The sequence below is a fragment of the Cladophialophora yegresii genome, assembly GCF_000585515.1.
Source record: "Cladophialophora yegresii CBS 114405 chromosome Unknown aczIN-supercont1.3, whole genome shotgun sequence".
In the NCBI taxonomy this organism is placed as follows: Eukaryota; Fungi; Ascomycota; class Eurotiomycetes; order Chaetothyriales; family Herpotrichiellaceae; genus Cladophialophora; species Cladophialophora yegresii.
The window spans coordinates 1053639-1079067 of record NW_006913047.1 but is presented as its reverse complement, the minus strand read 5'-3'; the positions used below and the strand labels follow the sequence as shown (position 1 = coordinate 1079067).

Here is a 25429-nt window from a genome sequence, read left to right as displayed (position 1 = left end):
CGTCGCTTATGCGTTCTTCAATTCGCAGTTTTGTCCGGTGGGAGCTCTTCTGTGGGTTGCTGAGAACTTGCACTACTTTGCTGCTTGTGAGCTGCTATGCTCTACTTCAGGCCCCTCAGAAGAACATTCCCAGTTGAAGGGCGCACAAGCGGCGACCATCTGCGCACAAATAAACATGACGGGTGCCCTCTCAATGCAGCTGGGTGGTTGGGAGGGATTCGATCGGGATCACAACAGAGAAGCCGGCAGTCAGACCACCCTCCAACTTCGCACTGTGATCATCGATGCCCCCACGAGCGGCTGCATAAGCGCTTCTAGGCGGCCACCAACCCCAAGCAAATTTCAGTTGTCAGACTGAGTCTCTGGGTGATGCCTCTAATGCCTAGGGCTGCTAGACCACGAGAGGCCTGGGTAACAGAATGCCGCGCGAGGATGCTGACGACGGTCATCATCACGTCCAATTTTCAACCCCCAATTCTAAGTCCGTCCCGACAAATCAGCGCCCAGCCGCCGTATCTGATGCTCAATCTTTGTCGGGCTTGCCAGGCACTTTTCTCATGTACCTCCGGCGGCATCGGGCTTGCAGCTGGAGCCGCCGAGTCAGGAAGGCGGTGGTACAGTACCGTACCTATTGTTTTACTACTCTGACCTCAAAAGCAAGGTGCTTCCTCGGCCACTTTTGGGCGTTGGTGCACTTCTTCGTCGACGCCCCCGAAGCCGCTAATTAGCCACAGCCTTAGGTTCACGGACGGGATCAAAACCGAGTCTTCTCGCTGGTGTCCAGTTTGCCGTAGCCCTCGCCTATGTTCCCTGATCGTGGAATTTTAGGTACCTTCGTCGTAACGCATCTGGGAACAGAAATTGAGACTCTCCCGGATTACTTCAGACAGGCTCGTTCCGCAATATTAGGGCACAACTGTCCGATTGTCTTGGGCGACCCTATCTCCCTACCCTAGGTACTTTGGTACGAGTTGTCCCCTTCATCCACAGTCAAGCGGTCCACTCTCACCACGACCTGCGCTTGTTCGCCTCGTTATGAAACCAGGCTTAATCCCTAAGGCTATCGGGTTGGTCCTCGTTGAGGCATGCTTAAGTATTGTCCCTCGCGGTACCTGCATTAGAGCGCCCATGCTTCATGCTTCATGCTCAACCCCCATTTCACTGATGAGTCCCTATTCACTCAGAACTTGAGCATGCCTCATGCAACCCATCAGACGGAACTCTGTACCGGTCTTCGCACATCAAACTCCCGCCAGCTTCCGCTTTACCATTACTTCCCAACATCTCAATACTCGCACCTAAGAGACCTGATCGTACCTGACTTGCCCCTAAGGCAAGAATTGAGCTCTTATCCGTACTATCGGGTCCAGATCTTACAGAATGCCGACCGTTGCGATGAAGACTCCGGTCCCGAAATACTGAGCTATCCGCTACATCTCAATGCGCTCTCATGTTATGGCTCTACCACCAACTTTCGCGTGTGTCGTAGGATAACGCGACCTCGCAGGTGCGTACACTCCAACTCCGCGCTGCTGTTGGCACCATTGGCGGGCTTCTACTCCGTACATAAGCAGCTATGCGTGACAAGGCTCATTCCTCCCCCACGCAAGGCTGAAAATCCTGCCCACGACTGAGTTATGTCCCTCATGGGCTAAACGCCATGACTCATCCTGAAATGCGATTCTCATCTGTTCAAGGACATTGCTCTTGATGAATTTTGGATCCGTACAACTTCTCGAGCTACTCTTTGTTATTGTAGCCAACTCACAGCCTTGTCCCTAGCAGAAGGCTTCAAGCTGGTTTGTACAACTTTCTGATTCGGCTGATCTCATGATCTTCTCGATCCCGAGTCGCTAATTAACTGCCTCGTAGACACAGTTAAGTCAAAGGCTGAGCTACCAGCAGGCCAGCAATTATTGTGAGCGAGAGTAGACTATAGTATGTAAATGCCAGTCGAGGGGTCACCGGCGTCGGTACCCTGCCCAACTCACACCCAGCTCAAGACGCGCTATTATCCGTCTGTCCCTCTCAAATGTACCTCCATCAAAAGGCCCATTCATAGTGAACAAGAGCGAGCAAAAGTAGACATTATTCCCTTCCTTATATCTACGATTTCCACGAAGCAGGTTTCTAACGAAAGCTTGACACGTGAACTGCTTGTTCGCCATCCCAGCACCAAGCCAACCTAGTCTGCCATGATGGTTATGCCGGCACAGGCAGTAAAGTAATGCCTAGCAGCTCGCAATAATTAGTACCCTCAGCAAAGCCGACCACTCGCGGACGCGTTCCTTTGAGGATTTATGACGCCAGGTGACCAACCAGCTGCTACGGCATTAGCCAGAGACAGAGAGACCGAGTCTCACGTGGTGAGGGAGGCGTGGAAAGAACAAATTGAAAGGGAATGAAACAAGCTGCAGCAGAGTATCACGAAGGAGCCAAGCAAGGATTCTTCAAGGTTGAGCCCGACGCTTGTTAATGGATCACCATCTAGGTGATTAGTTATGCCTCTTCCCAGCAGCACGCCGGGGAGATCTTTTAACGAGCGGGTAAAGGTTTCCATGCCTATAAGCTCGGAATAGGAACGAGTCAGAAACGGGACTCAGATGAGGATCATGTCAACAGTGGTAGTGGCATCGATATGAGCAAGCAAGGTCTCCCGCTTCTGCCGGTCCTCTTGCAATCTGCCGAGCGTCTCCTCCCTACTCTTTGGTGCTCAAGACATTCTTTGGCGTGGCAAGGCCAGGTGGACGACTTTCTGAATCCAAATACCGCAAGTCAGTTGGTGAGAGCCTCGCGATCGATGGACAGGGACAAAGCAAGGATGAGGGATGGGCTTAGGGATGTGTTCAAGAAGAAGAAGAGAAGTACACCATCATATCGTCATAAGGCTGGAAGAGCAGCCGCCAAAATATTGTGACTAAATTGAGAATTTCAGGCTATCCATCCAACGTGTGTTTGCAAGTGAAGCACATGAAGGCAAGAGAACATGTATGGCCGTGACTCACCCGCCCTCACTGTACGGGCTTGTTCCAGCTCTTTTCCTGCCGCGAAGCCGTTGTTTGTATTAAGCTGAGCGAGTATACCAATCTTCCGAACACCTTGCCCCTACGTTGTCGCATTTCTTCGTCAACCTCGTGTCTTTTTCATCAAGTCGTTCAGTGCTTCCCATGTCATACACCTCGGGCCTCCGCATCAGGTCGCAGTGTTGCTCATGTGTACCGGTCTGACCATATCTGCATTTTGTCCACGTGTCTGGCGCTATTATATCTTCTGCCTCAGACCATCGCGGAGACATTCCCGCGGTGAGCATGAGGATGAGTTCGGTGACGTTCAACTGGACTCATAGGGTCCGTCGGAGTCGGGTACTTTCTTCCTGACACTCCCGTCATGGTCGCGATCCTCGGAGGAGGCTGGGCTTGCCGTCTCTGGGCATTGCCTCTCTCCCAGTCCGAGGACCTGTGCCTATGATCGCTTCCGCTGCTACTTTCTCTTGTCAGGGGTTCGAAGTTCTGTTGGTCGGGGTAGCGTATGGATGGGGCGCGTGGATCCATCTGTGTCTGTAAAGGCGTTCCAGGTGTCGAACTAGGCGCTTCATTATTCCAGTTCAGATCACGCCATTGTGGAGCAGCGCCCGACCCTCGATAAAGCGGTGCTTGTGGCTGGGGTGCAGGGTTGGTCGTAGGAGGTGGGTAGTACTCTGGCCGTAACGGCTGTGATGGGCGCGATCGAGGGCCAGATGCACGGTAACTTGCATCTGACGAATGACGCCGTTTGTGTGATGATCGCAAGAACGACGGCGGCCAGAGGGAAGCACGACGAGTCTTTCTGTCCTCATCGGATTTGCGATGATGCCGTCCCGCTTGTGAAGCCTCTGAGCTCCCTTCACTGCCACTGTCTTCATCAACCGTCGAGGGAGTACGCGCGGGAGAGCGGTATGCCATGTTGTAACCAGACGGTGGTCGTCGCCCTGATGGTTCAGGGGGAGCAGCCTCGTGTCTACGACTCGATGGACTGCTTGATGATGGCTTGAGATGGCCGGGCTTTTCGCTAGTGGTTTGAGATCGTTGACGCGTTGGTGGCCTGGGCGATGGTCTCTGAGCGGAGTGACTCCGAGCCTTCCTGACTTCCTGCTGACTTCGTGGATCCCAATGCGACCCTCTATCACCGGACGGGGAGGGGAAGTCGGGCACACTACTTCGTCTACGATACAACGCTGCCAACTGATCGTCATCCCGGGAGTTGCTTCGCGAGGGTCTTGCTGGCCGCCCAACTTGAGCCCCGGAGAAATAGCCTTCTCGTGGGTCGTAAGGTTCAGGATGGGGGGACTGATAGGGGGAGTTCTTGATGCGGCGCAGGTTATAATTTTGCTGGTTCAACTTGCCCGTCACCATCCTGTACCACTTCTCCATGGCTTCGTCTGGTCTGTCGGGAAACATCTCATTGGGGATGTATGTGGGATAGGTGTCTCCATTTGGTGTAGGCACTTTCCATAACTGTACCGCCTTCTGTACGAAGCCCACGTTCTCCTCCGGACACAGCAGAAGTTGGATGGTTTGCCATCGCGCGAAGCCGATTGGGGTCAGGCACGGTATTCGGGGTGTCTCGAACGGACTGGGAGTGGGTTGTAGGGAGTGGTAGCAGCCGAGGGTTTGGAACATGAAGGAGAGGGCATGGTCGGAGGATCTGAGAAAGAGGGCATCGTAGTTACCTCCGACGGCTCGGTAGAAAGCGGCAAGACGTGAGGGCGTCAGTTCGCTGTTGGGCCCTGGTTCGAGAGTCGCCTTGGGCCGGTGGGTTAGCGAAAGTCGAGAGGGGTATTCCTTGCTCAGCAACTTACAATGACTTTCGCGATTCCTACGCATAGCTGTTCGAATTGAGGTGTAGCGCTCTTGTCTGGGTTGATCAGGTATCTCCAGAAGCCAGGAGCAGCCTGCGTCTGGTCCATCATCTTCGGGAGGGACGCCTGGTGCTGCAGACTGTCACAGCATGTGCTTTTTGCCTTTCAATACCGCCTTCCGTCGCTCTCATCGTCAGGTCGCCCAACAAGTCGTGCGCTGGAACAGAGGTAGGAAATGAGCGACAAATGCTGCGGTGATAATAAGCAAGTTCGTGGGATGTCAGGTCAAGGTACGTGCTGATCGCAGGAGATCCGAGAGCACAATGACGATCCGAATGCCTCAGGAAGACGTGGGTGTATGTGACTAGTAATTGATATGGTCGCACGGTGAGTTCAAAGGGCGATGTGGGTGACCCAGCAGGACGTGATGGTCATGGGAGTCTCATGCAAGCTGCCCATGTGCTTCACCGCTTGACTGTGCCACAATTCAACTTGTCACACTCCCCGCAATATTCTCGTGCCTCTTGCAAGCTGCCGTACTCTTGGTGCTCTTGGTACCACTAGTCAGGCCAGGGAACCTCGCCCATCTGCAGGCTGAGCCCTCAGTGTTGCCCGTCATCGTGCAGATGAGTATCACTGCCTTCCAGGCATTCGTCTACAACAGCCATGTGACTGGTGGATTTCATACTTAATCCTGCGAATGGAGTTCTTTATATCGGCGCATTTCTCCAAGTATTTTGGCCCGCAGTCTCCCCCATTGGGCGGAGGGGCCAGAAGGTGCAAGTAGAATACGACTCCTCCGTACCCTGCACAGTTGCCTAGATCTACACAGTAGGCTCAGGCCACCGCAATGTTAGGCTTATTTAGCGATTCCTCGATTCGAATATCTGTCGCGACCCCGTTCCGCTTGACTCAATGCGCGCGGGTAGCACGGCGACCCAAATCCTGGGGGCAAAGGACCCAGGTCGAGGAGCCAAGGTTGATGCCCAAGGCAGACGGCAGTGACAGCAAACCTTGCCGCCACCATGCCGTCACAGAGAAGTGTTTATCATAGACATTGCTATGTTATCGCCGTTCTTTCATCTTGACTTTCGGGTGAAGCTGGTCTTGAGCTCCTCGATATCACGATCGTGCCTGACATCAGATGTATTCCCAGCGCTCTGTACTTCAGTCAATTAGATCTAGATTAGATATCGTCTGCACCGTGTTACTCCTTAGGTGTCCGGTTCGGAGACGGGGATAGTATTGGGACGTTCTGTTTTTACATAGCAAGATTCCGACGGGCAGCGCAAAGTCCCGGTCCATACGGAGTATTCCGTAGTGTCTACTCTTTACCCTCCGTCCCACCATGTCGAATACCTTCACCTGAATTCAAAACATCCACTAGACTTGCCTAATCAGTCTTCGTTTCGAGATTGAGACTTCCTCATCATGGTCAGCTTCCTCGATTTTCCATTCGAGCTTCGGCAACAAATCTATGATCTGGTATTGTCGACCCAACAGCTCAAAGTTCAGCACATAAAAGACCCAGCATGGGCAGACGCTGAGAAGCCAGCTGGAGCTCCGGGGCTGTTGTTGGTCAACAAGGCAGTATATAAGGAGGCAGCAGCCTCGTTTTATTCTCGCGCCGTTCTCAACATAGCACACTTGCGTCCGCCAGCGTACATGTTCGATTCGCCGAGCAGAAACGGATTGAAGCACAATCTTGCCATTGGGCTAGACGCTCTGTTTGCAGCTTGTCAACACCATCTGCAGAGGATAAAGATGGCACGGGTCTTCAGCGGCCAACACGATGCTATCAATGCCGAGGCATACGAGGCTCTTCTTCACTGGCTCGCTGACAATACAGCGGTACGAGAAATCTACTTGTCTCGTCGGCTAACGACGAGGTTGCGGAGTGCGAGGACAAATGTTGACGGCCTCCGGAGCGTACACAATGCCGCATTGGACCTTTCGCTGTTACGGACTGTACATGTGTATAGGCCTGGCGCACGGTCAGCTTGGGAAGTCACACGCATGGGCGAGATTAAACGTGCCTTGAGAGGAGCGAGCCTGCCTATATTGCAAGCCTACATCCTTGAAGCAGGAGGACAGTGCGATGCGCTTCTTGATCCACGGTGGGACCTCCGAAGGAGTTCCACCGCCGAGGAAGTTGATGCTCTGCATGACATCTCGGCTTGGCTGGATAGTCTGTTGGCCGCCGACGTTGTCGCTCAAAAAGCGGAACAGGGCCACGCTCAGGGCGGAGCCTGGTCTGGTTTATACCAGGTATGCTTTGTCTTTGGACGCCGACAGCCAGATGACGTTTGAATACATTCGACCTCCAGCGCACCTAGGACGACCGAAGAAACCCCACAATGTAGTTTTGTCCTTGGCCCTTTACCATGACCTCCGTGTGTAGAGCTCCTGGTACCTTTTTCCGGTCGACTTCCAGTTGCTCCTCAATACAGACTCCTTCCAAGGTCTCTGCTTGTCCAGGAGGCACAATCTCGTCATTGCCTGCTTCCAGAATCAATACTTTAAGGTTTGGTTTGCTCCCTCCGACTCGACGTAGTGCCGTCCTAGTATCCCACGTCGACCGCAAAAAAGGCGTCAAATACCGGTAAGGAAGGAACCTCTGCGGATACAGAGCCACAAGCATCGTTTTCAAGTCCACGAATGGAGTCTCAAGAATGAGACCAGAGAACCGCCGGAGGTTATCCTGGCCATTTCTCAGAAGGTTGGACAGGCTTACAGATGCAACACCTGCGCCGATGGACTGCCCCCACACGATGATCTTGGTTTGCCCACGGTCGTACCGATCTTGGACCCATGTCAAAGCAGCCTCGGCGTCGAGCTCAATTCCGGCCTGGGAAGCACGGCCCTTGGATTTCCAGTATCCGCGATAGGACAACGCGACAATCGTATACTTTCGTCTACCCTGGTTCTCCCTAGCGAGCCTCTTCAGTATGGTCGATAGATACGGAAGCCGAGGGGGCAGTGAGGACGCGTTCCTGGCCACAGTCAGAAAAGAAACAGCCTCGACGTGGATATCTTACCCCTGGAAATATACGACGACTACATGCTCAGCCACGTCAGAGTCGGCTGAAGCGACGATTGAGCCTTCCAAAAGCTTCAACGCCGTACCATCTGCCGCCGCCAAATCTCTCTCCACCCACTCGACGGGTCTACATTGGGCGGCATAGTCGTCGACTCGTTCTGATCTCGAGAATGGCGGGACTGAAGGCATGTAAATGATCTTGTTCTGAAAAATAACCATCATCAAGCATTTGTACGTCCATAGCGTTACAAGCAGCCCTCCAAACACCGCGGGTGGCACCAGTAGAGCCGGAATTGATCCTAATCCAAAATGGCGCTTCTGGAAACCCACCGGCTGATGGCTTTGTCTGGCGACCTGCCATTTTTCCGACCACAGATGGGTATTCCTAAGTCTCACTGGCCTGTGTGACGGCGTCCGCCGCGAAAGTCGAGTGCATCGCATCGCCTTGATGCAGATGTTCTACTCGTATTCCTTCATGAAGATTGAGATCCCCAAGCTGGACTCTTTGAGACTCAGTCTGACGTCGCAGCACAGCCAATGATCTGCGCCCAGACGCTAAGCCAGACGGGGTTTGACTCCTTCCCCGGGTGGCTCGTCGTGGCCGTCAGTCTTTGTGCCTCTCACTTTCTCAAGCTTGGGCAAATCCGACCTGACAATCAGTACGCGGTACCTACGCTCTTATTATCGAGGGCATGGCCAAGCGGGTACACCAGATGCTCTTCTCCCAATAGCATGCGCTGTACTCAGCCTAACGCGACGTCTGGAGGGCCTGGGATCGCATCTTGTTCGAGTGCTCCGTGAGAACAACCACTCTTCTCAAAATCTACACAACCAGAGCAACGAAACCAATGTCTTCAGAACAGACCCCTCCTTTGCTCTTCACCATCTCATCGACAGAGATGTTGTGCCATCGAAGACCATCGACATGGTCCTCTTCCACATGTTCTTCGTTCAGACCTTCTCTGCATAACTGGCACTTAGTCACTTCCCTCTCACCTCCCACTGTCCAACATCCTTCTCCTGGTTGACTTCTCTCTCATGTTGCCTCGTCGGCCATTCTTCTTTCACGTATCACTGATTCATCATCTCAACTCAGTCATCTCGTTTCATTTTTGCCACTTCCTCACCGTCTGTGGCCATCTTGTCGTTACATAGGTTTCTTATCAGCCGTACCCTACAAGCTTTATCACGAGTTTGGTTCTGTTTCACCAGACCTCAGACTCGAACAACTGGCCATATTGATATCGGCCTGATATTCGACTTCCGCTGGTCAAGCTGGAGATATACTGACCGCTATTACCACTGACCCTTACCACCATCTCGAACTACGGCTTACAGTGTACAGTACACGATGCCTGCACCAGGTTTACGACCGTCGTCGCCACTGGATGACAAGTGCACGTCGATAGTTCCGGGGATTGGCCGAGTACCCAATTGTCCCAAGGCTGACCGTCGAACCGATGGTGGGGTTCCTTTCTACGATAGCTACAGACCCTGCCATGCTCTTGGTGGGAGCCACGCTGTTTCTCCGCGAGCACCAAGATTTTGTCGGGAAGGTCATGGTAAGGACATGTATGTGAAGGGAGACGAGACCCATACCTGCAATTATGCGTCCCGTGGAGGGACTCCCACGAAAGTCGAAGACCAAGAACAAGTGTTAGCTGATGGCGTTGCCCTTAGGCAACGCGAACTGGCTAATGCCGCAGCACACGGGGGAGCAGACAGCGAATACCCGACATTAGGACCAGGTCAAATCACCGATCCATTACACTACGGCGACATAGATACGTCCCGAATGTGTGGGCCTGGCGCATACGGAGCAGCCGGTGTGCCTCGCATTAAACGTGAGTCTTCCGAAGAGTTGGAAGAAGGAGAAATTCCCAGGTACCATGATGAGGACAGCCTGTTCGTTTCCCAACATGACGCCCTTCCCAATACGGACACAGGCCGTGGACAGCGCGCAGCTCTAGGCCCTGATGCGCCTACAGCAGCTCCTCATCCGACCAACCCAGAGACGCCAATCACCAATGAGGTCCCTAAAGGATGTGAATGCGCAATAAATCACGACTGTCCACACAGACATAATACGCTCTCAGATTGTCGCCCCTTGGTACAAGAGAATCCCGAATGGGGGAAGAGGAAGAAGGAGTTTCACGAAAACTACCACTCAGAGTAGGTCTACGTATGACTCTCTGCACTCGAATGCTAACTATATCACCAGACCATCCCTCAACGGCAACCGTCAGGAAGAGACCTTTGCGGGGCTACAAGAAGCGAACACTTTCCGTAAGCGGCTCGCCACCGTCGTACACCGAACCCACCAGTCAAAGCTGTTACACGACGACTTCAAAAACATTGCGGCGTCGATTCGGATGTTCCATTACAACTCAGTCACCAAGGAGACATTAGCAGAGTCTCGCCTTCTGGACCGCCTTAAGAGCTTTCTCAGCACGAGCAACAGACCAAGGCTAACAAGCTTACAGCTTCCAACCGAGGTCATCGAAGATCTAACCATTCTCCTCACGAAATGGCAGGCCGAGGACTTTAGTGTACGCGCCCGCCGAGGCTGTCGCTTCAACCCGGAAACCAACCAATGGTCCATTGAGCCGGACTGTCCCTTCCGCCGCAAGTCGGACTACTACGGCCACGGGCACCTTGTCAACGGGCAAGTCTGGCTCTACCGGATCGACATGGTACGCGACGGCGCACACGGCGCCACGAGGGCCGGCATTGCAGGGAGCATAGACAACGGCGCAACCAGCATCGTCGTCAGTTCCAAGGAATCCAAGGGCAACGAATACGCCGACGTCGATCGGAGAGACTACATCGAATATATGAGCACTGCGCTAAAACGCGAAGAAGGCGACAAGAGAGCCACGAATGTCAAAGACCTAGACGACCATCGTGCCGACCGCGTCACGAGGAACAAGAAAGGCCAAGATCCCACGGACGATACCAAGAAACTCATCACGTCCTACAGGACGGGCAAGCCCGTGCGTGTCTTTCGCGGGTTTCGACTGCGGAAGATCGTGCCCCTTCGACCGAAAGTCGGGTTCCGGTACGATGGACTTTACATTGTGACCAACTACGAGCTGCTCAACGAGGACAGGCAGATCTACAAGTTCTACCTGGAGAGGATGAGGGACGGGCAAGGGCCGATCAGGAACGTGTCCGCGCCGATTCAGGACGATGACAGGGGAAGGCCGAGGAAACGGACACGAGACTGCGTCGAGTAACGAACTAAGCACGACACGACACCATGGGACCGCAGGACTTTTGAACTTCTGTTGGGCGTAACGGCAGCTGGTCACAGTCGAAGCCGATAAAACGAGCACCACGCATAGGACATCTAACCGGCCGCGTCGTATGTGACGAAGGAGCTTCCTGGGGCTGATGCCGGAGATGGGAGTGGAAAAGGCACGCCCACCTCCATGGTCAATAGGCGAAAATGGCTCGAGTCGAGCGCTGGTCTCTCCGGGATGGAGAAAAAGAAGTCAGGGGATAGAGCTTACAAGCAAGGCACTTCTCACAACGTGCTTGCCAGTTCCGCCTGGTGCAGTCCTGCGCTGACACACATATCCGAAATGCTCACGATATCCAACGTGGCTTACACATCTATCCCACGTCCTCACGATCTCGATTCTCGAACGTCGTCGTTTTCGCGGCCTTCACGGTCCAACGATTTACGAGCCATAAGCTGCGATTGTGAAGAGAGTGGCGGAAGCTACGATCCACACCTTATGTCGTTCCAAAACCTGCTGACCTGTGCAGAGTAAGACGAGTCGAGCTGGTGGAGTCGAAGAAGCTGGTGGCCTGGGACAGAGTAAGACGAGCCGAGCTGCTGGTATGCAGTCGAGATACTGTGACGGGGGACGAGGCTGGGCTGGTACGGTCATCAAGGGGGCTACGACAAGGCTGTGCTGGACTTCCAGTCCGCTGTGCCCTTAAACTGCGGTTGTACTATTTGCTGCTCGTTAGCCGGTCTTATCTCGTCAGCTTGTTGGCTGATTAGCCGGCTCGCACCCATTGAAGCATTCAACTATGATTACATTTCAAGCCGGCCCATATCCTACCCATACGACATGAACGAATCTTGACGTACCAAATAATTCTGACTTTAACCGGGTCTACTTCTTCCCCTGATTCACAAGTTCCGCACCCCTAGTAACGGCCCTCAAATTACCAAAACTAAGCACATCGCCAATCCTCTCTCTGCCTGCGAAGAGCATGACCAAGCGATCGATCCCGCACCCCCAGCCTCCTGTAGGCGGCAGCCCCCATTCCAATGCCTCAAGATAGTCCTCATCCACTTTCATCGCTTCTTGGTCTTCTACGAGCTCTGCTGTACCACCAGAAGGAGCACGAGCGTACTTTTGCTGGTCGACGAACTTCCGTCTCTGCTCAAACGGAGAGTTTTCTTCCTCGTAGCAGTTCACGATTTCCTTGCCTTGGATGAACAACTCCGCCCGAGCTGCGACGGGTTGCGCGTTCGCTGCGGTGGGATGGATGAACGACTTTGCTAGGGGGGAGAGACATTCCGGGATATTTGTGATCCAGAGTGGGGTTCCCAATGAATATGGTTCGAGGTAGATTGAGGAGAGTTTGTCGACCAGTCGGGGGACCGTGGCATTGGAGGGGAGAGCGATGTTTTTGGATTCGAAGATGGCGAGGAGTGAAGAATGCGCATCTGGCGAAGTTAGATTTGGCAGTTCCCGTCCTAGGGCGGAATTGAGGGAAGGGATGAAGTCGAGGACTTGGAAGTCCGCCTGTAGTTGTCGAAAGAGCGGCCTCTCCCCATCGGGATGGAAATTGGCTTGCACAGCCACTTTAATGCTGGCAAGCAGCTGTTCCGTCATGTCCATCAATTGCTGTAGATCGTGGGAGACGGCGTAGAATTCACAGGTCGTGAACTCCGGGTTGTGGGTTTTATCGAGCCCTTCGTTCCGGAAACAAGCTCCGATTTCAAAGACGTTGTCCATCCCTCCGATAACAAGCCTCTTGAGCCAAAGTTCAGGGGCGATTCGTAGGTTGAGTTTTCGCCCTGAGAATTCCGTTGCTACGGTCTCAAATGGCTTCGCAGTCGCACCGCCAGCGCCGGCAGAGAGGATGGGAGTAGAAACCTCGACAAAGGAGCGCGTCTCGAAAAATCGACGTAGGGCAGCAGTTACTGTAGATCGAACTTTGAGCGTCTCAATGATTTCGGGGTCGGACAGCATTTCGACGTGCCGAGGCTGGTAATTGGACTCGGCGATTGCAGTGGTGGCAGAGCCACGTTGGGCAACTGGGAGCCTCTGTAGACAGGGTGATTGAATGGCTGGCAAGCTCATGGCTCGAATCGAGATTTGCCCGTTTTGAGCTTTGTACGGTACACCACCATTCAATGCTGCAAGAAGTTAGGACATTGAGAGAACAACAGTGGTCACACTGGGACATTACAAATATAATCCCCTCGTCGAAGAAGACGGCAATAGTCCTTGAACCCTTGCGCGTTCACGCCAGACTTTCCTAGGGTTGACCGATCCAGCATGACCTGGAGTTTCCTTTGACCCTCGACGATATCAATGAATGCTAGCTTGGATCCGCTGAGGCGAATGCTAGATATTCTTCCTGAGACTGGGCGCGGCAGTTAGACATGTTTGGTTCTGCCTGGTTGCTCAAGTAATGCTCTTGCCTTCGGCGACTTCGCTCATCGTATCGAGAGGATCTCCGGCATTGCCCTTGTCTACTTCTTCCCGTAACGATTCAAAGCTCCGTTTCTGAGGAGAGTGCTGATAACGGGGGTATAGTGGGATCCCTGAAGACTTCAACTCTTCAACCCGCTCCTGGGCTTCTTTGCTGCTGGGTGAACTCGAGACATGGCTTTCGCTACGGCGCCCTCGTCTCGGAGAATCTGTTGCGAAATTGGCTTGAGGAAGCCATGTTGAACTTTGTGGATATGACCGAATCGACGGTTGGTTACCGGTTGAAGTGCGTACATTTCTAGAGTCAGGCCGTCAGTCACCACTAGGAGTAAAAGCAATTGCACAGAACAGGCATAAGCGTGTTTTGTACGCTATCAGACATTCGTTGAGATACTGTGATCACAAGCCGGCTTCAAGCCAGCATCACTCGCAGCGGTTCTTCAGGTTGTCTCTTCATTTTAACTTAAAGAGAGATTCAGGACGTACGTACCTTGGTGCCGTTGCACACCAGATACGGTGCAGTCGCCATGCTTGCCATGTCGACCTTCCGTACATGAAGGCAAGGAAGCCACATTAGAGGAATTTTGGATTCAATCGCGGGCCATCGACAGTCGAGACTGAAGCTGCTCTAAGAATAAAACGAGGCTGCGGAGAAGCAAATGCTCGCCTAAATTTCGGGCAAACTGGGGACGGGAATGTCTCTACCACAGTAGGCGTGAGCTACGCTTCTGCTGTATCCACGCGACAATCAACTGAACAGTCACTTATCCCTCGCTCTCCGGGAATATAAGCTTCTGTTCTGATTCAAGAAGGACACATCCAGCACCAGGCACTCCCCCTATCCAATCAATATGTCGTTCCTTTTTGGTGGTGGGCGACCACAACCCACGTCCGAACAGAAGATCGCTGCAGCAGAAAATGAAGTCGAGATGGTCTCGGACATGTTCCAAAGGTAGGGACGCGATCCATGTCTCGATTTGTCTTTCCACCGGCGGACGACAAGAATCTCCATATGAAACCATTTGCTGACATGCCTGCTTCACCAGACTAACACAGTCCTGCCTCAAGAAATGCATACCAGCCGACTACCGCGAAGCTGAACTCAACAAGGCCGAAAGCGTGTGCCTCGATCGATGTGTGGCCAAGTTCTTCGAGGTCAATATGAAGGTGTCGGAGAAGATGCAGGGCGAAGCTGCTATGAGACAAGGCGGAGGCGGTGGAGGGGGCGGCATGTTTGGCATGTAAAATCAGAAGGTAGCGAGGTTGTTTCCACGAGGACGATGGTCGGCATCCAGAAGCGCGTTGGCCGGACTCGAGGTGACTGTTCGATCGTGGGCGGCCCTTGGACTTACAAAGCGCCGGACTTCCGACATCAATGTTCACGACGACATGTTGGGTTTCGATCTCTTGCCGCACCAAACAATCAGGGCGAACGCGCTACTGCGAGTTGGAATAGGAAGAACTCTTGATCTTCTCACGATCGAGAGTATGGAGGTGATACAATCTCAGGCTGTACAATACGGTGTAACGCGCCAAACATGGCACGGAGGCGCTCTCAACCCGCAAACGCCTCGCTAATGACGGAAGGACTCTCAGGTTATACCAAAATATAGCCACCATTACTTCCTTGGACCCAATAAGTTGAGCACCCTGGCAATCCACGGCTGATGCGCGTCTGGCGCGCCACTCTCCCCATTCAGTTCCTTGACCCGCGCTTCGATAGCCACCACATTTCTCTCAAAATCATCTACTCCATCTTCCACTTCTTGCAATCTTGACTGCAGGCTATTCAGCTCATAGTCCATCTTCGCTCCCAGCATCTCCATACGCCGGAAGGACTCAGTCAATGCTGACTTCTCCTGTGAGACTATGTCGGATGAGGTGGCTTGAAGAGTCTGATACTCTTCCAGCCGATGATAATACAACTCATTGAGCTGCTCAAGGTGCTCATGAGCCGCGGCATCTAGACTTTCTACATGCGCGACTCGACTTTCTGTGTACGGGATGAGACCTTGCTGGATTTGTTGTATTCGTTTGGCTTTCTTCTGAGCGGCGGCGACAAGAGCATCCCGCTCCACCAGAGCGTTGGTCAAATCACCTTCAAACTTGCCTTTCGTGATACCTTCTTCCATGACAGATTCGCCAGTGTCGAGAACGGCGCTTTCGACGATGCTGAAGGATAGCCGCCGAGGAATCCTGAATTGGCGAGGACTTTCCAATGTATGACCGATGAGTTGCAGGTTGCTTTGCGTCCGTCGTAGGGCACGGCTTGATGGTCCTTTGTATGGCATGGCCGCGGAAAAGTTGCGATAAATATCTGCTTTGAACTCATTGCGCAGTTCGGCCAGTTGTGCCTCGGCTTTCTTTCTCCTGGGCGAGTCGCCTGGAAGCGCTGGTCGCATTTGCTCTCGGTGAGGAGGAATCCTTCTCTCATTCGTGGTCTGATTTCGACGTAGTGGTGGCTGACGGCGCCCGGCCCCTGGAGAAGAAGGCTCTGCATTCGCCAGGTCCATGTCAAAGGCTGGAGGGCTTGTTAGGCGAGGCAGTCCACTGTTTGTCCGGTGGGTATGGTCTTTAGGTGATGTCCGAGAACCGGCCGTCGTGGCGCTATCAACCCAGTCTTGACTCTCTTGATATCGAGAGTTATAGCCCTTCAACCCTCCGACGGCACCTCGTAGACGGTGCCGACCTGATTTTGGGTCCGTCTGGTTCGTATACATTGTGTCCGTCCGCTCCAGCGGATTTGCGTCCGAAAAGGAGTCATGCTGGTTACCTGTCCAGATAAAGTTGCCTTGCTCGTCGGTGCTGAACACGCGGCCTTTGAGATCGAGGTCTTCCGTAGGCCACGCGAAGGGATCACCTGACTTGATCGGCTTGCCTTGCCATAGCCATTTCATCTTCGGGCCTGTCACGAGTTCGGCGAATCTTTCGATATCCATTGTTTCGGCTTCAGATATACCAGCCTTGTCCCGACCACCGACAATGCCCATTACCATCTCCCCACCTTTGCCACTGAGCTCAGCAACCGTGGACTTGACAGCTTTTGGCACAGTCCACCCCTCGCCGGCGGCGTTCTTGGCTGTCGCTCGATGCAGACGATCCAGTGTCTCTCGGTCCAGCCGACGTGTCTTCTCCATCTTTTGGCCCTTCTGGAAATGGCCGGTCGCTCGTTTCATTGACACCGTATCCAATGCATCCTTCCCAACAGGACATCCGAACGCTTTGAGACGGTTGTGGGCGCCGATGAGAAGCCCAAGTAAGGCTGCGACTGTCGTTGGGCCGAGGATGCCATCATTCGGCTCGACATTGTAAAAGTATGTGCCGATATCCGTCCACCAATCGTTGACTGCTCGTTCAGTCACATCACAGAGTAGACCATCCGCGTAGGTGGGCTGAATCTTATCATACATAACCAGAGCTATCTGACATGTACGCACGAGCTCCATGACCGACTGATAAAGCGGTACAGTCTCGCTTGTCTTGTACAAATGGTGGAACTTGGCGATCGTACTAGATTGCGGTGGCTGTAGATTGATGGCGGCCCTGCCAGTACAACCCATTCGTTTGAGGTCTTCGTTGACAATGAAGTCTTCTCGATGCTTCCTGACATCGCCATCCGGCACTGGAATTACTGTCAGAGCAGAGGGAAAGCCGCTCAAGTTGGTTACCATCAGCGAGCCCAAGGGCGTGTCTTTCTCCTTTGCGTGATACTGGGAGACGGCTTGAAAGTAAATCTGCAGCCTCGGGGACCATGTGGTTTCATCGCTGGGCACGGCAAGGACATTGACCAGAATTGAGTGCGATGGATCTCCCGTGTAGGTGCAAATAATAAAGGTCGGATGAGTTCTCGAGCATGCCCATTGCTCAACCAAGTAAATCTCATATCCTTCAAGGCGCCTCCATCGCTCTATGGCATCGGTCGCGGGGTCTTCTTCCAAATAACGGAATGCGACGGGGTCGGCGAATACAAGCCGTTTTCGACCTTGTCGCCCTGGATGACTTCCACTGGAGGTAGGGCTGGATACTACCGGCTCTTCGGTCTTTGGTGTCTTGTGTTCTTCGTTAGGGCTGGGTCTGTTGGATCTTTCCTTCGGCAAGCCCCCAAAAGCATATGTGTGAGGATACGGCGTTATGAACCCGGCCGACATCCTGATTCAGCGTTGTGCTCGGCAGAGTTCGAAGAATCAAGCAGACATTCGCCTTACATGATGCTTCCGAATCTCCGCTGTAGACTGACGACTTGGTTGACTTGCTAACGACGAGCCCGTGGTGTCAGGACTGCGGGACAATAGCGACGTTTCCAGTTGACTGTGGTTGGTGTGGTTGGTTCGAAGGTGAAGGTTCGCAACTGGTCACCCGCCTCTCCGCTTATCTGCGATCGACGCTTCCACTCACATCAAGCCACCCAAGCACACTTCACATCACCGTTTGACCGCGGGTCGCAATTACCGTCACCTCTCATACCTTCCGACGTTGCTTTCCTTGATCACCGTGATCGCCAGTTGTTCGGCTTCTACGAGTTGCTGCCCATCAAATCCCGGGTGATGGCTCGGTGACGGTAGAACTGCTCCGCTACGCTCCGCAAGACAAACCGGTTTGTGACAACGGCCGGCAGCAAGCCTACCGCCACCCACTGGTCGCGATGGACGCAATACAGAAAGAGCATGAGAAGGTTTGGAACAGCAGTAAGCTGTCAAGGGCCACGGGTCATGTTGACGATATCATAAAATCACTGCAGAGAGCGCGGGATGCCATTGCCCAGGAACCAAACTCCAGACAGATTACTCTGGCGAAACTGCAGAATCCGGTCAAGACGTCGTTTGATGGCATGTTCTCGGGACTGAAGGACACACATGGACTGCACAACAAGTACTCAAGGGCACTGGACAAGGTCTTCAAGGACAAAGTGCCGAGCACCGAAATTGATGCACTCTCCTCCCACCCTACGTTGATCAACCGGGCGATATACCTGCATTTACTGCGGGAGGGCCTTTTCGATGTCGCGTCGACGTTGCATTCTGAGGCTGTCGAGCGACAGAGGACTCAGCAGGAGACTGCTCGACACCTGGGATTAGACGTTCCGATGGATCACCCGCTGGGACTTGATAAGAGCTCAGAGGAGAGTATGCAGGAACAGTTTTCGAATATGTACCACATCCTAAGTGAGCTCAAAAACAACCACAACCTGCAACCAGCTATTGACTGGGCAAGAAACAATGCTGCAGCACTTGAGGCCCGTGGAAGCAACCTAGAGTTCGAGCTCTGCAGACTGCAGTTCGTCAATCTATTCCTTGACCGCCGGGAGGAAGATCAATACGAGTTTGAGGCCCCTATGCGTGCACTTCAATATGCACAAACCGAGTTTCAGTCGTTCCGTGGAAGGTATTTGATCGAGATACAGCAGCTACTGGGAGCAATCCCCTTCTCTTCCAATCTGGAAGAATCACCCTACAGTGTCAGGTTCAGCAATCCGACGACTTGGGACGAAGTCGCCACACTTTTCACTCGAGAGTTCTGCTCCCTGCTCGAACTATCTGCGGACTCACCACTCTACGTCGCAGCAACTGCCGGAGCAATTGCCCTTCCAACGCTCCTCAAGCTGCAAACCATCCAGAAACAGAAAAGGACAGAGTGGACGTCACAGAACGAGTTGCCCGTCGAAACGCCTCTTCCCCCACCCTATCAGTTCCATTCAATTTTTGTATGTCCAGTCTCAAAAGAGCAGACCACCGACCAGAATCCGCCAATGATGTTGCCATGCTGCCACGTCATCGCACAAGAGTCGTTACAGAAGCTCAGCAAGGGTGCAAAATTCAAATGTCCCTATTGTCCCGTCGAGAGCCATCCAAAGGAGGCAAAGAGGGTCTTCTTATGAGGCAACGGTCCAGGCGTTACGCTGCCCTTCATCGCCTTGTTCAAATTCACATCCAGGTCCTGGGGTGCTTTTTACAATAGGGGATGTTGCGCAAGCGAAAGCGATTTCTTAAGTGAGCATCGTGGCGACGGTCCACCATGTATCACCAACAGATCCCAGTCGGGAGTGTATAGGGTGGCATGGCACGTCACATGAGGAAGAGTCCAGCATCGCCATCTATGTGCTATCTATTCCGCTGGGCCGTGCGGACCTAAGATCGGAATTGACGAGATCTCTACTCAGTCCTCCCATGCAGCTCACCTGACGCTAGAGCCGCCAATCCCTTGTGGAAGAAGAGACTGACATGTCTTTCAAGCGGTTCAAGCGGCGGTGTCGGATTGCATATAGTACGTAGATGTGATCTCTGGACAGATTGGTGACGCCAGGCTTGCGAGAAGCTTATGCCAGGCACAACGGGCGACAAATGAAAGTATTGCACTTCAGCCCGCTACTTGCTGCAGGTACAGAGGGCTTCCCTCCCCGTTAGCCCCAAAGCCTCAGTGTTTCACATTTCTGCCCGGGCTCCACTGATGAGCATGGCTGTCACACCCTCTTCCATCGAAGCCGTAGACTTCCCCGGGCGACGACCGTTGCTACCACCGCAGTGCGCTGCCTTCCGGTTGCCTTTCCAACCCGGTTCTTTTTCTTTGGATGCGCTGCGTTGAGCTCGAGTGTGTCACACCTTGTGAGTGCCATCGATTGTGACTGTTCTCTGTTGCCTCGAGATCCCTGTGTGCCGACTCGTCACTCCGACCAACATAGCTTTCCCTGCAAAGAGTCCGGATCAAGTGGCAAAAAGAGCCACGGCCTACCCTGCATTTTGCTTAGGCTAGAGAGCTAGGGTGGTAGCCCCCAGGTTTCCGGCACTGAAAGCAGCCATGGGGGCAAAAGCAGCCGAGTCACCCAGATTGACACATCCTGCGGCCTTTGATGGCTGAGGTAGGCCTATCAGGGCGAGTTAAAGTGGTTGCATGTCACATGCTAACGCGGCCTGTTCGTGTCTGGCTTAGGCCCACTGCTACGCGGATGTCGACGCGATGCCTCCGCCAGCTTCACTCTAGCTTAATCCGGGCTGAACTGCCAGAGAAACTGATAAGCTACCCAGCAGCCTGCGTCTGGTGCGAGGTTCCCATGCCGCCATGTCCGCCCGTCAAAAGGAGCTCTTCTGCTCAGGAGAATGTCCTTGCTCATCTTTGTATCGCTCGGCCTCGTCGCTTCCATCAATACCAGGCAGGCCCGTCTCAATAGCTGCCTCTATCCTTCTTTTTGTGTGTACCAATGTGATTTTTGTGCCGCTCTCTTTCCAGTACTAACCTAGGTGTCATCATCCCTGCTTCCTGCCGTCTCTCACACTTGTCCTATCCTCCCGCAAACACTGCAACGAAGCCACGCAAGCAACAACCAACACAATGTTCAGCAGCAGGAGACAACCCGCATCTAGCAGCTTTTCCACAAGATATGGCACAACCAAATCCACAAAGCCCAGCAAATCCTCCTTCCGGGAGGAGTCCATCAGCAGGGGCCTGCAACGCCATGACTCGATGAAGTCTCATAGAAGAGAGCACAGCACACATACAAGCCCACCAGTGGGGAGGTACGTACACACACTACATCTCATCACAGACAACGCTGACCGCACGATACCAACAGCACCCTCACTTCTGCGATCATCACGATTTGTGTCGGCTCAGAGCAGAGACTCTTCGCTGGCCACGAAGAAGTCCTCTCTCGCTCACCATACTTCCAAGCCGCCACCAAGGGCCAGTTCTTCGAATCCAACTCTCGAAGGATCAATCTGCCAAACGAGCAGCCTGAGATCCTCTCTGCTGTCCTCGAGTACCTCTACAGGGGAGACTATCATCCGAAACTGTTGCATAACAAGAGAAACGATACGTGGGAGTTGGACGACGAAGGCAACAACTCTAACGTTACAATCTACCATCATGCTACCAAGCAGACACTCATGAAGGATACCGTCATCTAGTAGGTCATCTCCTGTCAAGGCATTGTACCACATCCAACTGACAGTTCTATAGCTGCTCCGCCGAAACATACGGCCTTGAAGAGCTCAAACGTCTCGCGCTCCGCAAACAAGGCCTAAGACAAGGCATGCAAATCTCCACTATACTTGCTTCCGCAAGATACGCCTATAATCACACTCCTGACTCGGACTCGAAGCTTCGAGCTCAGTACCTCACTCTCATTATCCGCAGCCGCAACAACTTCAAGAAAAGCGGCACCATGAAGCTCGAAATGGAGCAAGGCGGTACATTGTTCTTCGACCTTTTCGTCGCAATGTGTAACCATATGGTAAATATCCCCATCACCGTTGATGCGTTTGAAGCCTCTGATTATCACACAGGATGACCTCAAAACCATCCGCTCGCCATTCGCCTCGCCATTCACTCGCTAGAATCGAGCGGGCGATGGTGCAACCTTGTACTATGATGTGTCCTCTCCACCAAGACTGTCAACGAGGTGAGCAAAAATGTTCTCACCCACGAGATCTGTGACTTTTTACTGCCGAGTCGGCAAGTTGGAGTTACGGAGGTTCTTGCTGCTATTTGTGATATCCCATGTATTGTACCATTATCGCCCGAAAAACCACGGTCTCCCTCGATCCTTCGGGATTGGACGCTCTGATATTGACGTCGCTCCTCGTGAGCGGGTCTGAGATTGTACGACTAGTCCGGGACTTTGTACGCTGGATTTGCTGGTTGGATGCTACTTCTATCAGAATTCAAGCGGCTCAACTGAGCCGCCCTTGAGACAGAGCTCAATCCTTCTCTGCAGAAGAGAGATGAAACGGCATTTCTAGTTTCCACCCATCGTAGAGACCTATCATTGAGCCTTATTCCGTCCGGTTCAATTTCAGCACCTTTCCACCGCTACCGGGTCTCCAGTCGACTCACAGGCGAGGAGGCGCTGAGAAGATCCTAAAGAAGCCTTCGGCACATGAATCCGCAATTCTCTCACCCCTTACCTCGTACGTATGCATCTTGCGCCCCATTCCCATCACTTCATTGGCCCAAAGAAGTTCCGTGGATAGCTCCGTCGCAAAAGCCAACCGTGCGCTGCTTCATCGAAAGTTGGCCTTGATGCCTGCCCAGGCCCATCCCTGACCCTCGCTAACGCAAGTGTGCCTGGCCTGTCCGGGGCACTTGCAGAGAAGAAAGGCAAAAGACAAAAGACCCTGGCCTGTAATGCAGTGGCACCCTTAAATGGCCAAGAGTTGAGTCAAGACCGATGAGTCACAGAATAGAATGGCTCAGAAGATGAATGGCTCACACAATGAATAGCTGATGGTGCCGAACAGAGAAGACAGAACTTCGGATCAAGATGAGTAATGTAGGTTCGTAGTAGGTACTTCCCCGGCCAATGCAGGCTTTCATGTCACACGGCACATCACATGCCCGGAGTCCATTTTGACTTCAGCCCACTCAATGCTTGCAATCGCGGAGCGCCCCTGCGTAGGTACGCGGTACCGGCTACTCTGTGTGTTCGAGCGAATCCTTAGCCTTCCAAGCCAATTTTCCACGTGCCGACCGGATTCGTAGAGTGTGGACTTTTTGACTGCCTTGATGCCCACCGATGCTCATCAAGGGTGCCGCTGCCCAGGGAGCATGACTCTTAATATAGAGGGGGTGTGGAGGCCGGTCTTCTCTTTATCGACCCAGGCCGCTCCGCTCCAGCCAGATGGAGCTGAGAAGCTAATGGCGATTTGATTTGCGGATTCGAGGCAAGCTCTTCGGGTTTTCCGCTGTCGTAAAGACAGGCTATGTCGGGTTCGGGAGTATTGAGGACCAGTCGTTGCTGAGGCTGCGAAGCTGAAGGCTCAGAGCTAAAAGTGCGTGCAACGGGATGAGCCTCGACAGCTGTGGTCGCAACAATCAAGTTACTGTTACTGCGCCGTAGTGTTCCGTGCCGCTTGCGTCCCTAATGTAGATCGAGGCTGAGCATTGCTGAACGATTGTTGTCCCTTATGTTGTGGTATCGGCCAGGTAGATGCCAGGTATTCAGGGTCTAAGGCGACGAGATACCATCAGGGGAAATGATGCCGTTGCGAGAAGCATCGTCCATTCCATCGATGGTGGCCCTAGCAGGCAAGTAACATACAGCATAGGCACGGTGACCCTCGCATTATCAGAAGATAGATGCATGTGCTTCTTCCGATTCAGACGCCTGTGCCTGGAAAGGCGCCAGCCTTGCTGAGGACGACGATCCCTCGGTCGCGAGCGATGTAGCCTTTCATCATGTTCTGTCGCACTCGCGAGTCAGCATTGTCCTCTTTGGTTCAGCATCCGTGCAAGGATTGGGTGTGTTAATGTCAGGAAAGCAGAGCAGAGCGCGCCAGGCCACGCATCAGGCATCCGTCTAGGCAGCCGCCGTGCCGTACAACTTTCCATGCCAAGGCACCATTGAGAGAGCATGCAAACAAGCGAGGCGGCGTAGTACAAAGAGCACATGCAGAGAGGCGACAATAGGCAGACTTACCTTATAGATCATATTCGCCAGAAAGCACTCCACTTCGTCCCTATCGATTAGCACCTCATTTGCGCCCTTATACCCAACCCGCATTCCTGCCTCAAACTCTTCAATACGAATCCTCGTCCGACGGATCCTACCAGTGACTTCCCCAGTGGCGGAATCTTTGGTCTCTTCCCACCCAGCTGCCAAGTAGACCTTGCGGAATAGGTTGCGCAGGCAAATGTCCCGCGTTCGTTCCAGAGTGAGGTAGATGCGCCTTTGGACTAGTTCGGGTTCGGCTGTTGAGAGAGCTTCGTCGAACCCGGCAAGGGAACCGGTACGGATGGCGGCGAACAAAGGCGAGAAAATCTTTGAGAGGTGAGCATGTGGAGACAGCGTGGCTTTACTGGGAAGTTGATGCTTGTTCACAATGTGCGCAGGAATGAGGTAGGTAAGGATCTGTTCTTGGTTCTTGAGTGAGTCTTTGTGGCAGAGGTCAAGCGCCTCGGTCAGGTTCTGCTCGGCTTCAGTGTAGTTCTCCTGCAGAAATTCGATGACACCCCGATAGTACTTGAACGTGCAACGGTGAGACTTCGGGAAGAGTTCCAAGGGTGGCAGATCATCTGATGCAGCTTCCAAGGCACGAATGACGTTCTTCGTCAGGGAGATTGAATTGAGCTTGAAGTACGTTTTGAAGAGCAGGTTGGTTGTGCTGTAGATGCCCCATTTCCTCGACTCGGACAGCTCGGCCCTATCGCTCAAGCAGACTGTGAACATGCGATTGATTGTCCATGCTGCCTGCTCGAGTTTGTCGTTCCTATTGGTGTCACCTATGATATCGTCTGAGAAACCGCTGGCAAAAACATCGCCATTGCCTTCTTTGGCTTTGCCCTCACTGTCCGCTTTCATGGCAATCATGCGAATGTACTTCCCTGCAACGTAGAGACATGGCACTGTCCACGACTGGAAGCCGAAATTGGTGTAGCCTCTGACGAGATGGTTGCATAATTCCTTGTAAGCATCGAAAGCCTTGAACCAGTCACCAGTGCCATTACCGGAGCGTAGGCCAACCAGTTCTTTGGCGCACTTCCAGAGGGCGACGAGAATATCCACCCAAGCGTTGGCTTCGGACTTGGGAAGTTTCGTAGCATTTCTATCCTGGACCAGGTGGTAGCGTATGTCAGCCGAGACCGTCTGATGGTTGGAAAGTTGTGCCAATGACTGGAGCCGGTAGGGATCACGCTGGGTGTCTATGGGCGCCAGGCATGATGCCAGCAATCGGCCGTCGCCTACGCGCTGGGCTTCGTGGAAGTCAGCGAACAGAGACCCCATCAGACAAACCTGGACCGGAGCATCGCAAACGCGGGAGCGAAGTCTGAGAAGCGGTTTTGTAAGGCACTTAATTTGGTGGCAAGCGGCGAAGAAAGCCCGACCAACCAATCAGAAGCGAATTCTGTTCCACAGGCACGAATGATGAGCGCCAAGCCGCA

General features: G+C 53.2%; 10 protein-coding genes across 10 annotated transcripts; 5 read left to right on the top strand and 5 right to left on the bottom strand.

Annotated features, from left to right (window-relative positions):
* Window positions 1-3604: 3604 nt before the first annotated feature.
* On the bottom strand, window positions 3605-4948 carry A1O7_04094 (uncharacterized protein; the record flags this gene model as incomplete). The annotated part of the gene is made up of 3 exons (XM_007758109.1): window positions 3605-4080; window positions 4136-4781; window positions 4838-4948. 3 exons carry the CDS (start codon window positions 4946-4948, stop codon window positions 3605-3607), a joined length of 1233 nt encoding a protein of 410 aa, XP_007756299.1.
* Window positions 4949-6268: 1320 nt separating this feature from the next.
* Window positions 6269-7147, top strand: A1O7_04093 (uncharacterized protein; the record flags this gene model as incomplete). Its single annotated transcript, XM_007758108.1, has 1 exon — window positions 6269-7147. The coding sequence occupies one exon, from the start codon at window positions 6269-6271 to the stop codon at window positions 7145-7147; it is 879 nt and encodes a 292-aa protein (XP_007756298.1).
* A 22-nt stretch (window positions 7148-7169) lies between these two features.
* A1O7_04092 (uncharacterized protein) lies at window positions 7170-8099 on the bottom strand (the record flags this gene model as incomplete). The annotated part of the gene is made up of 2 exons (XM_007758107.1): window positions 7170-7830; window positions 7876-8099. The coding sequence occupies 2 exons, from the start codon at window positions 8097-8099 to the stop codon at window positions 7170-7172; spliced, it is 885 nt and encodes a 294-aa protein (XP_007756297.1).
* A 1348-nt stretch (window positions 8100-9447) lies between these two features.
* A1O7_04091 (uncharacterized protein) lies at window positions 9448-11113 on the top strand (the record flags this gene model as incomplete). Its single annotated transcript, XM_007758106.1, has 2 exons — window positions 9448-10049; window positions 10099-11113. The coding sequence occupies 2 exons, from the start codon at window positions 9448-9450 to the stop codon at window positions 11111-11113; spliced, it is 1617 nt and encodes a 538-aa protein (XP_007756296.1).
* Window positions 11114-12004: 891 nt separating this feature from the next.
* A1O7_04090 (lysyl-tRNA synthetase, class II) lies at window positions 12005-13204 on the bottom strand (the record flags this gene model as incomplete). Its single annotated transcript, XM_007758105.1, has 1 exon — window positions 12005-13204. The coding sequence occupies one exon, from the start codon at window positions 13202-13204 to the stop codon at window positions 12005-12007; it is 1200 nt and encodes a 399-aa protein (XP_007756295.1).
* A 1205-nt stretch (window positions 13205-14409) lies between these two features.
* A1O7_04089 (mitochondrial import inner membrane translocase subunit tim10) lies at window positions 14410-14803 on the top strand (the record flags this gene model as incomplete). The annotated part of the gene is made up of 2 exons (XM_007758104.1): window positions 14410-14510; window positions 14605-14803. 2 exons carry the CDS (start codon window positions 14410-14412, stop codon window positions 14801-14803), a joined length of 300 nt encoding a protein of 99 aa, XP_007756294.1.
* A 374-nt stretch (window positions 14804-15177) lies between these two features.
* On the bottom strand, window positions 15178-17706 carry A1O7_04088 (uncharacterized protein; the record flags this gene model as incomplete). The annotated part of the gene is made up of 1 exon (XM_007758103.1): window positions 15178-17706. One exon carries the CDS (start codon window positions 17704-17706, stop codon window positions 15178-15180), a length of 2529 nt encoding a protein of 842 aa, XP_007756293.1.
* A 494-nt stretch (window positions 17707-18200) lies between these two features.
* Window positions 18201-19433, top strand: A1O7_04087 (uncharacterized protein; the record flags this gene model as incomplete). The annotated part of the gene is made up of 1 exon (XM_007758102.1): window positions 18201-19433. One exon carries the CDS (start codon window positions 18201-18203, stop codon window positions 19431-19433), a length of 1233 nt encoding a protein of 410 aa, XP_007756292.1.
* A 1448-nt stretch (window positions 19434-20881) lies between these two features.
* A1O7_04086 (uncharacterized protein) lies at window positions 20882-21839 on the top strand (the record flags this gene model as incomplete). Its single annotated transcript, XM_007758101.1, has 3 exons — window positions 20882-21066; window positions 21123-21455; window positions 21509-21839. 3 exons carry the CDS (start codon window positions 20882-20884, stop codon window positions 21837-21839), a joined length of 849 nt encoding a protein of 282 aa, XP_007756291.1.
* A 1807-nt stretch (window positions 21840-23646) lies between these two features.
* On the bottom strand, window positions 23647-25271 carry A1O7_04085 (uncharacterized protein; the record flags this gene model as incomplete). Its single annotated transcript, XM_007758100.1, has 2 exons — window positions 23647-23730; window positions 23967-25271. The coding sequence occupies 2 exons, from the start codon at window positions 25269-25271 to the stop codon at window positions 23647-23649; spliced, it is 1389 nt and encodes a 462-aa protein (XP_007756290.1).
* Between the last annotated feature and the right edge of the window lie 158 nt (window positions 25272-25429).